This window comes from Phacochoerus africanus, chromosome 2 (genome assembly GCF_016906955.1).
Source record: "Phacochoerus africanus isolate WHEZ1 chromosome 2, ROS_Pafr_v1, whole genome shotgun sequence".
Taxonomy (NCBI): domain Eukaryota; kingdom Metazoa; phylum Chordata; class Mammalia; order Artiodactyla; family Suidae; genus Phacochoerus; species Phacochoerus africanus.
This window is the reverse complement of record NC_062545.1, coordinates 77,263,318-77,277,157: the sequence shown is the minus strand read 5'-3', so window position 1 is coordinate 77,277,157 and position 13,840 is coordinate 77,263,318. Positions and strand designations below refer to the sequence as shown.

The 13,840-nt window shown below is 36.4% G+C and overlaps 1 protein-coding gene across 3 annotated transcripts in view; it reads left to right on the top strand.

The window, feature by feature from the left end:
- Positions 1 to 13,840, top strand: part of REV3L (REV3 like, DNA directed polymerase zeta catalytic subunit) — a 200,899-nt gene that overhangs the window by 54,034 nt on the left and 133,025 nt on the right. For all 3 annotated transcript variants that reach the window (XM_047762811.1, XM_047762819.1, XM_047762829.1), the window contains exon 2: positions 9,475 to 9,664. In XM_047762811.1, coding sequence (XP_047618767.1) covers positions 9,475 to 9,664 — 190 coding nt within the window. The remainder of the gene's footprint in view (positions 1 to 9,474; positions 9,665 to 13,840) is intronic.

Below are 13,840 nucleotides of genomic sequence, written 5' to 3'. Positions count from 1 at the left end.
GTGTCACAGCTTCCTTATTTGTTGATAGAGACATGGTTGTTGTAAATAATGCTGCTATGAACATTTTTGAATTAGTGTTTTCATTTTCTTTGGATATATGCCAAGAGTGGAATTGCTGGGTCATGTGGTAGTTCTGTTTTCAGGGTTTTGTTATTGTTGTTGTTGTGTGTGTGATTTGGGGAGGGGGGCACAGCCAGGCCAGGGATTGAACCTGTGTCACAGCAACAACTGAAGCTGCTGCAGTGACAATAAGGGATCCTTACCCTGCTGTGCCATAAGGGAACTCCCTGTTTTCAGTTTTTTGGAGAAATCTCCATACTTTTCTCCACAGTGACTGCACCAATGTACATCCCCTCCTATAGTATACAAGAGTTCCCCTTTCTTGATATCCTCACCAACATTTGTTATTTGTGTTCTTTTTGATGACAGCCATTCTGACAAGTGTGAGGTGATAGCTTGCGGTTTTACTTTGCATCTCCCTGATAATTAGTGATGTTGACATCTTCTTATTTGCCTGTAGGCTATCTGCATTTCCTCTATGTTTCCTATATAAAAATGTCTATATTCAGGTCTTCTGCCCATTTTTTAAGAGATTTGTGTTTTTTGATATTGGGTTGAGTGAGCTGTTTATATGTTTTGGATACTAACCCCTTATCCGTTGTGTCATCTGCAGACATTTTCTCCTATTCAGTAGGTTATCTTTTCATTTGACAGTATTTGCCACTATTGTTGCTTTTATGGAGGAACAGATTTTCAAATGTCCTTCCTCTGCCACTCTGGAAGTGCCACTTCCCATTCCTGTATATTTTTATCAGCATCCTGCTTCCAGTTTCTGATCCATCTTCTCATTATTTGCCTTTCTCTTGTATGTTTCAGCTGGACCCTTGGAACTTTGGTTCCATGGCTAGCATACTTACATTCTCAGTTATCCACTGACTATTACCTCCCTTTCTTGCCAGGCAGCCCTTTCAGGGACTGATTCTCTCACATGTCACATAATAAAAATCCTCTTCCTCCATTAAATATTAGTATTCCTCAAGTTTCTGGCCTACCTCCCTTCTCTTGTCTGCCTATACCTCTCAGTACTCTTACCCAGTTGTTGCTGATACTCTCAAATCTGTGGTCTTATCTAGCCCAGATCCCTGTCTTAAGCTCCACATCTGAATCTAATTGTGCTTAATATAAATCTTCATTTGGAATTTCTACAGGCATGTAAACTTTCTCAAGTTCAAAACAAATCAATTTATTTTTCCTTCTTGGTTTTCTTTGAGTGACATTCCCATTTATCCAGTTGCCTAAGCCACAAATTTGGGTCAGTTTTTATTCTTTCTCCTTTACCCTACCTCCAAATTGTAGTCAGTTACCTTTCCACTCTGTGCCCTAAATCTTTCTTTACTTAGGTTTTCTGCATCTCTACTGATATCTTGCTGGAATTACTCCAGTAGCCTCCTATAAAGAGATCTTCCCATTATTGTTCTGTCCCCATCATCTTCACAATGTATCCACAAGGGACTTTATAAAATGCAAATCCACCACAGGTCACAGAGTCCACATGCACACCCCAGTTATACTTTTCCCTTCTCTCCATTGCATTCCTTGCTCCATCCTAATGGCCTTTTCCCTATTTCTGGACTATGTCATATTCTGGTTTGCTTTCAGGTGTTTGTATATATCTCAGTGTTCTTTCTCACTTTGCTCTTTGGTTATTTTCTCAGGGAAGCCTTCCTGTATTCTCACAAACTGAGTTAGATACTTCAGTATAGAATTACCACACTGTAATTGCCTATTTGCTCATCTTTATCTCCCAGTAGAATCACAAGTCCATGAGATTAGGGACTGTGATCACAAGAAGGTTATGGCCTAGCACTTAACACTGGATTTCTACAAATTATTTGGTGAATAAGAATTATGCCTACATATATGAATGAAGGAGCCAACCATGTTCAGCACTGAGAATACAGAGATACATTAGCCAAATTATCAGTGAAATAGACCTTTGTAACATCTGGCATTTAAGGGATATAGCTGTATTAGTAATGTGGGATTAGTAACTGAAATGATTCTAAATTTCTGTATACTTCAGTTGAAGAAATAAAATGACATGAATGTGAGACTCCAAAGCATTATTTAAAAATGAAAGGAGAAAATGAAGAGAAACCATTCAACAGGAAGTTATATACATATGCCCTTTGTGAAGTTAGTGATTATACTTAGTTTTTGTTCTGTTGTGTTTTTAATTTCTGGTCATTGAGAAGTAGGTGTTTTCTTCCTCCTTGCCTTTCTTGTACACAAATTGTATACAATTTGTATATTTATTAAATATATACAAGCCAAAAAAATCGCCCATTTGGTTTAGTGTATTATGTATAGTTTCATAACTGAAATAAATCTAGCACCAGAAATAAATATATCATAAACATCTCTTTATTCTCAGAAATACACATCAATACAATTTGGTGCTGAGGTCAGCAAGTTTTTTCTTCATAGGGCTATTTAGTATTTGAGACTTTGAGGGCTAAAAGCAGCCATAGACCATTCCAAATGGGTGTGGTTTATTCCAATAAAACTTTATTTACAATAACAGTTGTCAAGCAAGATTTGGTATGAGAGCCATAGATCTGGTCTGTGTTATAGATGTACCATAATTACTTAATCTCCTATTTGGGGAAATTTATTATCTTAATCTTTTTACTATTATTAGTTATATTAGTATCTTAATATCTAAATCTTTATGTACATTCTTACATTTTTCCTTAGCATAAGTTCTGAAAAAATGTTATTTCTTGGACTAACAGTACATCCTTAAGACTTTTCTTAAAGTTCCCTTGTGGTACAGCAGGTTAAGGATCTGGATTTGCCACAGGTGTGGCGCAAATCAAAACTGCAGTGTGGTTTTGATCCCTGATGTGGGAACTTCCACATGCTCTGGGTGTGGCCAAAAAAAAAAAAAATTACTTTTTAAAATGAGAATCAGTGATATAACAGTTGCTTTCTAACTGTGACTATGAGGAGTTTTGTTTGGTTCTTGTTGTGGTTTGTGGTTTTTGTGGGTACGGGGAAAGAAAGATGGAGTGAAACTTTAGATAGAAGCATATAAAGATTAGAGGGGAACATTGAGTTAATGCTAGTAATATAAAACTTAAAAAGAAATGTTCCATGAAGAAGAAAATATGAAAAATCTCATAAATATAAATTTTCCACCAACTTTCTGTTCATCTGTTTGATGACTCTATAGAGTTTTGCTTAAAATCTTGTGTAGATTGGGACTGGGGAGATGGAGTTTGCAAATTACAAAATGAGCACTTCTTATTCAGTTTTGTAAGATACTCTTAGGCCAGCATGATTTTGATTATGATTACCCACCAGCTTGTTTTTTAAAAAAAGAAAAAAGAAGCCATTAAACTTTTCTGTTGTTGTTAACAAGGAAGTCTAATCAATTAGAGCAAGGATTGGCAAATTACTATCACTTACGTACTGTCTGTGATTATTGTCAGGCTACAACAGCAGAGTTAAGTAGTTGTATCAGAGACAGTATAGCCTATAAAGCCTAAAATATTTACTATATGTCACTTTACAGAAAAAAATTTACGGATTCCAGAATTAGAGGAATGGCACATATTCATCTTTCTGTTTATTGAAAATGGATCTACAGAAGCAAAAGTAATTTTGTTCCAAATAAACTAACAACACTTTAGAAGCACAGTTGATTAAGAGACTAAATCTGGGCACTTAAAACATAGACAAAAATGTGGAAAACAATGTAAGAAATGTTGGACTACAGAGGACTTAATGTTTAGAGTAATTGTAAGTTCTGAGAAAGATTATATTTAGAGCAACCAAGTGCTGACTGTTACAGAGGCAACTACCTACTTACATACAGTTGTAAAGTGTTGCTATAGTGTCTTTTTTTTTGTCTTTTGTCTTTTGTCTTTTGTCTTTTTAGAGCTACACCCGCTGCATGTAGAGGTTCCCAGGCTAGGGGTCCAGTCGTACGCCAGAGCCACAGCAATGCCAGATCTGAGCCGCTTCTGCGACCCACACCACAGCTCATGGCAACACCAGAACCTTAACTCACTGAGCAGGGCCAGGGATCGAACCCGCAACCTCATGTTTCCTAGTTGGATTCGTTTCTGCTGCGCCACGAAGGGAACACCTAGTGTCTTTTTTTTTTTTTTAATGATTTTTATTTTTTCCATTATAGTTGGTTTACAGTGTTCTGTCAATTTTCTGCTGTACAGCAAAGTGACCCAGGCACACATGCATATATTCTTTTTCTCACATTTTCTTCCATCATGCTCCATCGCAAGTAACTAGATATTATTCCCTGTGCTGTACAGCAGGATCTCATTGTGTTTTCCTTCCAAATGCAATAGTTTACATCTGTTAACCCCAGATTCCCAGTCTATCCCACTCCCCCCCTCTCCCCCTTGGTAACCACAGGTCTCTTCTCCAAGTCCGTGAGTTTCTTTTCTGTAGAAAGGTTCATTTGTGCCATGTATTAGATTCCAGATATAAGTGATAACATATGGTATTTGTCTTTCTCTTTCTGAGTTACTTCACTTAGTATGAGAGTCTCTAGTTCCATCCCTGTTGCTGTAAATGGCATTATTTTGTTCTTTTTATGGCTGAGTAATATTCCATTGTGTATATATACCACATCTTAACCCATTCACCTGACGATGGACATTTAGGTTGTTTCCATGTCTTGGCTATTGTGAATAGTGTTGCAGTGAACATACTGGTGCATGTATCTTTTTCAAGGAAAGTTTTGTCCAGATATACGCACAAGAGTGGGATTACTGGGTCATACAGTAGTTCTATATTTTAGTTTTCTGAGGTACTTGCATGCTTTTTTCCATAGTGGTTGTATCAATTTATATTCCCATGAATAGTGCAGAAGGGTTCCCTTTTCTCTGCACCCTCTCCAGCATTTGTCATTTGTGAACTTATTAATGATGGCCATTCTGACTGGTGTGAAGTGGTACCTCATAGTAGTTTTGATTTGCATTTCTCTACTAATCAGTGATGTTGAGCACTTTTTCATGTGCTTGTTGGCTATCTGTATATCTTCTTTGGAGAAATGTCTGTTCAGGTCTTTTGCCCATTTTTCCATTGGGTCGTTGGCTTTTTTGCCATTGAGTTGTATAAGTTGTTTGTATATTTTAGAGATTAAGGCCTTGTCAGTTGCATCTTTGCAACTATTTTCTCCCATTCTGTACGTTCTTTTTTTTTTTTTTTTTAAAATGGTTTCCCTTGCTGTGCAAAATCTTGTCAGTTTGATTAGGCCCCATTGGTTTATTTTTGCTTTTATTTCTGTTGCCCTGGGAGACTGACATATGAAAACATTTGTAAGGTTGCTGTCAGAGAATGTTTTGCCTATGTTCTCTTCTAGGAGTTGGATAGTGTCTTGTCTTACATTTAAGTCTTTAAACCATTTTGAGTTTGTTTTTGTGTATGGCGTGAGTTATATTCCAGTTTCATTGATTTATATGTAGCTGTCCATTTTTCCCAGGCTATAGTGTCTTTTAAAAGTGAGCAGTTATGATATGACAGGTTTGCTGGTGCTTTCCTGAAGTAGCTTTGTTGCAGTTTCTGAATAAGGCAATATTAGTCAAACTGAAAAATTCAGACTCGTAAAATTTATCTTGAAACCTGTGTACATAAGCTTATTCTCCCAATGACAGTCTATTCCTCCTGGATTTGTTGCCTTATTTCAGTTTCACATGACAATAATAGGGGATACTCAGAGAGTAGGAATATTTTCTTTATTTGGATCCACACGTTACCTAGCAATAGCTGATATCCAGAATCTTCTCAGAACCCCAAATCATTTAGTAAGATTTCAAAATAGCATCTATTTCACTAATTTCATAAAAAAACTTTTAACTTTAATTTTTTTACAACCACATCTGGCATATGGACGTTCCCAGGTTAGAGATCGAACTGGAGCTGCAGCTGCCAGCCAACGCCACAGACACAGCAATGCTGGATCAGAGCTGCGTTTGCGACCTATACCGCAGCTCACAGTTCCTTAACCCACTGAGTGGGGTCAGGGATGGAACCTGCTTTTTCATGGATACCAGTCAGGTTCATTACCACTGAGCCACAATGGGAATGCCATAAAAACATTTTTAAAGGAATCCTATGTATGGAAGGAACTCTCTGGAGGGTAGTGAAAAAGCCTCTTAGGCTGAAGTCAAACCTTCCTCTTAACTAGGCTACTAAATAGATGTTGAAAAAACTTGAAATCCCTACCAGCTACCTGGACTTCATTTAAGGGAAGCCACTAACTTAATGCTTTTGCCACTGGTTTTAGGGTGTTTTCTCACAGCTGAAACTAATCCTAATTAAGGCAGTTAGGATAGACTGATGTATCTTTGAAGGACTTTATATTTGTATGGCTTCACACATTTATGTGTGTTAGAGCTGATATAGGGAAATAAAAGTGGACTGTATCTTGTGAATAAAATGCAATACTATAACAGAACTACACAGTTTACTGTAATAGAAGACATAGTGTTGCCAAAGAGAAATTGATTCATGTTCATTTTTACACATTTCTCTTCTTTTAACTTTTTGAGTTTATTTTATCTTATTCTCATAATTTCTGTGATACTCTGTAACAGAGTATTATTGCTCTGCCAAGAATTCCTTGTGATGTGATTGTTCTTTAGGAGATTGTTCTTGAGGAAGGGTGGTGAGGCACTGAGCCATCCCTAGCTGATGGAGAACTAGAGGGAAGTGCATCTGTCTAGATATAGTGACTGCATCTTGTGTGGGACTTCGGATATTGAGGGTAGGAAAGTGCGAAAAGCTAAGGACCCTTTATGTCCTTTTGTGCCCCAGATAGTGGTGCCTTAGTTGTAGCAGAGTCCCTTTGTTTTCAGAAGTTTTTTTTTTTTTTTTCCAGATATTCTAGGCTTTTAAACCATTCCTTCTCCTTAAGTGACTATTCTGATTTGCTGGAGGTTTGTTCATTCATTTAATAAATATCAAACACATACTGTGTGTTTTGTGCTAGATCCTGGGAATATTACAATCATTCACACACAGCACCAGTTCCCAAAGAACTTGCAGTCAAATGAGAAAGTCAGATACGAAAACAGGTGTTTATAATACAAAATAACTGAGGAATTAATTATTATGGAAGCCAGTATTAACTTTTTAAAATATTGAACTAGCATGGTTAAATGGAAAGAGCATTGGTTTTAGATTTTGTTCATCTGCTTCTAAATCCTGATTGAATTACTTAAAAGGTATGTGATTTTGGGAAAGCTAACCTTTGTGATACTGGCAAGGTTGTTCTAAGTTTCAGAAATAAATATATGTAAAGCACTTAGTCCAGTGCCTGCTGAATAAATCATTTCTGCTTTTTTCCTAAATCATACATCACAGATTATTACAATTCTAAAGCCTATAAATGGAAAGATAATTTCTCTGGTCTCTACTTTAGAGGAAATGTGAAAAGAGGATATTTTAATTTTTTTTATGAACTTCGTAAGCATTCTGCCTAAAGAGAAACTCTAAATAGAAATCAGATTTTATAATTATTCTTGTAAAATTTATCCAAATTTCCATTATTAAGGTATAGACTATAAAATTAATATCTTAGGAATTTGGAATATTGATTGTGAAATATGCTAGTAATTCTGTAATTACTGGTCTTAGAGTTTTTCAGCTTAAAAAGGGAATACATTTCTGTCTCCCCACCTCCCTCATCTTGTGGTTTAGCAGGCCAGCTACTTTTGACCAAATTGTGGTTTATATCCAGAAGTGTAATGGTTATAACCTTTTTTCATGAGATGTTTAAAAAGCATTCACACAGATCATCAATAAATTGATGAAGTATCTTTTCTTAAGACTTACTCATCATTACAGTTTGATTTTTTTCTATTTGAAGAATTAAAACCTGTAATATTAAAGAAATAGTATCATGCTGTATTTAGAAATGAAACAGAATAGTCTAATAATTTGCTTTTAACTGAAAATATTTTCATTCCTTTGAAATTAAGTAACATAAAAATAGGAACCAAAATTGGTTTAATGGCAACAATATGTAATTCTTTGAAAGCATCGAAATTGGTAGCTCAAGTCAGAACACGGCACTTGAGAGGGTATAGATCTTATTCCATTATGTGACCTTTCCAGTTTTGTTACACTTAATATAATAACTATTCCAGATTTATTTGTTAATTCTCTTATAACTGTACTTTAAAAATAAAACAGGTTAATGTTATACACTATAAAAAGTGGAGATAACAATATATCAACAGGACATAGAACTATTTTCTATGTATTTTTTATAAATCACTCTAAGTTATAAATGGGAAGTCGTGATCAAATAAATACTTACTTTTCTACCAAAAGAAAAAGCCAGTGGAACAGAGTGGGATAAGTGGTGGGGGAGAAGCCCTAGGATTGTGTGTGGTGTTGGCAGGGGCAGTACAGTAATAATAGTGAGTGACAGCATGAGAAAAATGAATGTATTCTTCCATCACTGCTGTTCTCCTCTCTATTCGAATTAGACAAATGGCATGTGCCCAAGGGGAAATGGGGACAATGTTCTGAGGACAGGAACCACTGTTACACAGCCCTGCTGGATTTATGAGAGTAATGTTGCATCTGCTTTTCGTTGCTCCTGTTACTTAACCTTGTCATGGATACATTATTGTTCCTATAGCACTTGTTTTGTGGGTTCTTACTCATACTACTTTCTTTATCATGGCTGTATGGGATTATCTGTTGAGAAATAAGCACCATTTACCCCTTCTGCACCTTGCCTGATATAATGGCTTCTTAGGAAGTATGCATGCTTGTTTTTCCCCCCTCATTATGTCTCCCCTGTCTCACTCCACCAAATGGGCAATTTAGATATCCACAAGTCCATTGAAGGCAACTGTCTGTGGGGGTTTTCTTTTGATTTGTTTTTGCCTGTTTCATTTTTTTTCCCTTAATCACAGAATTTCTTTTTAACCCTTCCCAATTCCTTCCCCTTCCTCTCCACTAGCAAAATTGCACACAATGGAACTGCTTTTACCCTCTCCCAGAGCTCTCTATCTTAGGGAAGTCTTTTAGTTGAAACCATTTATGTCAAGATATTCATTGACTTATTTACTAAAGTTTTAGTAAATTTTTGTAAGCTTCATAACACTGTGTTAAGTGGTATTATAGGACAATTCAGTGAAGTACATAAAAGTAGTTAGATTATTAGAGTGAAATATTCAAACATATTTTCACCAAAACTTACTGTTTAAATCATACTGTAATGCTTATACTTATAAAATGCTTTTGTATGTTGTGTTATAAAATGTAGTCAATACAGGTGGCTTTAACTATGGGTTAATTACTTCAACCCTTCCCTCAGAGAAGCTGTGTTGTCATTAGACCATTTAAATGACTTGTATTCTGAGCTTTGTACTGTTAAGGTTTTAAAGTGCATCTCAAGACTAAACTTTATGATATGTTACATTTTAGGTCAGAAGACATGTCTTCATCTACATGGCATCTTTCCTTACCTCTATGTGCCATATGATGGTTATGGACAGCAGCCAGAAAGCTATCTTTCTCAGATGGCATTCAGTATCGACAGAGCACTTAATGTGGCTTTAGGCAAACCATCTTCCACTGCTCAGCACGTGTTCAAAGTGTCATTAGTATCAGGAATGTAAGTATATGATAACATCTTTTAAAATTCTGTGTTATCTGTATTTATGCTGCTCTTCTAGTTAAGAGAAAACATAACCAATTCAAATATACTTTGTTCATTTTTCTTTTACTTCTAATCTAAGGGCACTGGGGCGAATTTCTTACTATTTAAAAAATTTTTTGCAGCAAAAGATAGATGGGTAACAGGGATTTTGGTTTTAACTTTTTCCACTTCTCTGCTTCCTAGAACTGTAGAAATTCATGTAATTCATTGGTCAGATATTTATTGAGAACCTTTTATGTGCCAGGCACTGTTCTAGGTTCTTGGGATTGGTGAACAAAACTAAGATCCCTGTCCCCATGGAGGTTATAACATGAGATAATTTTATTTATTTATTGTGATAAATGAGTGCCGTAGAACAAAATATATAAAACAGGATAAGAAGGATCTGTAGCATGGGGTGGGGAAGTGGAGTGGTGGCAGTTTGTCATTGACAAGGTAAATTTGATGTTTGAGCTAAGACTTGAAGGTGAGGAAATGGGAACAAAATGGAGGCCAGATGTCTGGAATGGAGGGGAAGGAGAGTGGACAAAATGAGGTTGGAGAGAAGTGAGAGGATAGAGATCTTATTGGCCAGTGGATCACCAAAGTCAGTTTTACCTAGTTTGACAGCCATGAGAATGCACCTCTCAGATCTCCAAATAACAAGGAGCATAATTGAACAATGGCCCCAGCTACCTCACTAAAATCTATCCATCTATCATCCCATATAAGCTGAAGCTGCTTTCCATAGGCTACTCCCAGTCAGTGACTAATAAACATGGCAAAGATGCTAAGGCAGACCTGTTTCTGGGAGACATTGAGGGCTCTTGGACAGCCTTTCTGAACTTTCATTAGAATCATACTGTACTAGAAGACACTTCCACCGATCTTCTCTCTGTCCCTCTCTCCCCACTTGGATCAGACCTGTATCTAAGTCTGGTGGTTGTCCCAGCCACTCCCAGATTCCTCCTTGTATTCTCTCCAAGGAGTTTCCACTAATAAATTTCTTGCACATTTTGACATTTACTTCTTGAAGGACTCAGACTTAACACACTTGAGAACTTAGTTAAATGTATTCTTTCATCCCACCCCAGACCTGATGACTCAGACACTCTAGTGGTGGGGCCCAGAAGTTTGTGTTTTAATAAGCCTTTCTGTCGATTCTGACACGTACTCAAGTTTGAAAACCACTACAGTAAGCTATTCTAAGGACTTTAGCTTTTACTCTGAGCTATTGCCTGCTTTTGAGCAGCCATGATCTAACTGAAACTTGAAAGGGTCACTTGAGCAACTATGAGAAGAATAAGTCATGGGAGCATAAGATTAATAGCAGGGAGGAGTTCCTTTGTGGCATAGCTGCTTATGGATCCGGTGTCATTTCTGCAGCAGCTTGGGTTGCCTGCTATGGCTGGATCCAATCTCTAGTCTGAGAACTTCCACCTGTCACAAGTGTGGCCAAAAAAAAAAAAAATAGTACAAGGAGGGAGAACATTAAGACTCTGTTTCATTAATTTGAGTGAGAAAATAAGGTGGCTTGAATGAGGACAGTAGCAGGAAGTGGTGAGAAGTAATCAGCTCCTAGATCTATTCTGAGTGTAGGATCACCAAGATTGCTATCTTTACTGGATGAGGTTTCGGAGAGGAGTCAAGGATGACTCCAGAATATTTAGTCCATGCAGGTGTAGCAGGCCAACAGGAAAGATTTGAAGCTCTTACTGGAACATATGAGTTGGATATATCTTTATGAAATCCATATTGAATCTGTCTGCTTCTTCCACCTTAATCCAGTTTTTCACCTGGACCACCACTTTATCGTTTTAATTGGATTTTCTTCTGTTCATGTCTCTCTCCAGAGCTGCACAAGTACTCTTCTTAAAATGTAAATTGGGTCCTGTTTAAAGTATTTAAAATCCTTGAGTGACTTCATATTGTTTATAAAATAAAACTTAAGCTTCTAACCATAGCCTGTGTGATCTAATCCCTGCCTACCTCTGTAGCTTTGTTTACTGTGTTCCATCCAAAAGCACTGGTCTTTTTTCGATTCCTCTCATGCACTGAGCTCTTTCCTACCCTTGTACGTGCAGTTTCCTTTCTTTGAGTGCTCTACCCTTCCCCAATCCTTCACATCTTTCATATCTTCAGAGAAGTTTTCTCTCATTTCTCGTCTTAAAATAGATTTTCATTTTTATTATTATTCTGTATCTTGGCCCATTCTTTGTTTCCTTTAGTGCTTACTGCAGTTTGCAGTTATTTTAATGTTTTGTTAATTTTTATGTGCTTATCCCACCAGCATGTACATTCTATGAGTAAAAAGAACATGTTTGTCTTGTCCATAATTATATCCCTAGCACTTCATATGACATTGGGTCACTTAGTAGACATGGTTCAGTAACTATTTGGTTGAATAAATGTATGAGGTGAAACAACCATCCTATGATAACAATAATTAGGTTAAAGATAATCATTAGCTAACTTTCATATACATATTCTTATTTCAAAGTTGAATCTCCAAAACAGCCTAGTGAAATGAATAGTCACCAATCTTCTGTATTTTTGATGGGCATTTGTTAAAAGCATAGCCATATTTTTAAGAATAGTTGAGTCACAAATCTAAACACTTAGAGGTAAAAGATGAGCTGTTTACTCTAATTTATGGCTGCCATTCTCTTTTTTTCTCCTGTTCTAATATTTTTGTTTGTTTTTTTCCTTATCTAGCTCTTCTTTTCCATTACCATGAATTCTAGCTTCTGTGATTCCTTTACTTCTTCAATATTCCCTACTTCTTTAAGGTAGACCTGGTTGCATCTAGCTGCCAGGTTAAAATTTGTACAAGATTTAATTCCAGCCTTCTTAGACAGTACATTATTCTTGAAGCTGGGGTAAGAGAGACCCCAGCCTTAAACAGCTTGTTTCAGGGATTCCCTGCCACTTAACTACCATGATTCTAGAAACTATTCTGTAAGATTCTTAATCTAAATTAATTGAGTTTTTGCTATCTCTGCTCATTTTTTCCTCATTGTTATATTAAAAAGCTAACTGATTATCAGATACAATTTTTTAAGTATAAACACATCTACTCTCCAACTCTGTGCTCCATCTACTGTATTTCTCCCAAGAGTCTCCTTGTTGAGGAATTTTTTTTTTGACAAAATCAGCTAAAGCCAATATCAGAAGTGAGGATCGCAGGTTAAATTATACAGAGAAGAAGCAGAAAACTGAATTTATAGAATTTCTTGGCTAGAAGAAGCAAAAAATGAATTTATAGAATTTCCAGACTATATTTTGGGGCAATAGGTATGAAAGCAGAATCCTATATTTAAAAAGAATTTTGGAGATTTAAGAGTCTTGTATTCAGTTTTTGAAATTTATGAGATTCTAGTTGTAAAAACCTAAAGATTGTCAGCAAAACTAAAACAAAGCCAAGATAACATGGACCACACCAGTTTAGATTTAATTCTTTCTTTCCCATTTACCTAGCTAAGGGTAACCCCAGTCTTTAGTCAAGAGAGCTATATTTGTGTATATGCAAAATACTGTAGCAGGAGAAATAAAGAGTTGAGTTTTGCCAGTGAGAGAGAATGAGATCATTCATGTAATGTGTTTTTTACTCCTTCCTTCATGGCAACAAAAACAAGGTGAACAGCGTCAAACTAGACAGGAAGTGGTAAGTGTTTAAAAAAAAATGCAAAGAAAGATAAAGGGGAGAGGATATGGAGTGATGGTTAGAGCAGACCTCAGGAGGTGAGTTTAAGCAGAGACCTGGATGGAGATAGAAAGTATGCCATGCAAAGGTGCCCAGCAGAACCTTCCAGGCAGAGGGAATGTCATGTTACTTGAAAGTGGGTAAGTTAGAGGGGGCTGAAGTTTTATAATGACTGGAGGAAAAAGGAAGAGTGGGTCTGAGATAAGATTGGAGTGAGTAAAGGATGAGATAAAGAATCTTCTCAAACTTTTTTTTTTTTTTTTTTAAATAGAAATTGCCATACAGATTTTAATAGAAATCTGCCTTACAGGTCAGATAGTTTTGACCTAAAGGCTTGAAATAGCTTATCCTTTTTTAAAAAAGTTGTTTAAGTATACCCAAAATAATGATTCTGTTACCAAATTACTTCTGTATTTGAAGTCTACTACCTATCAGACATGACAAAGAGA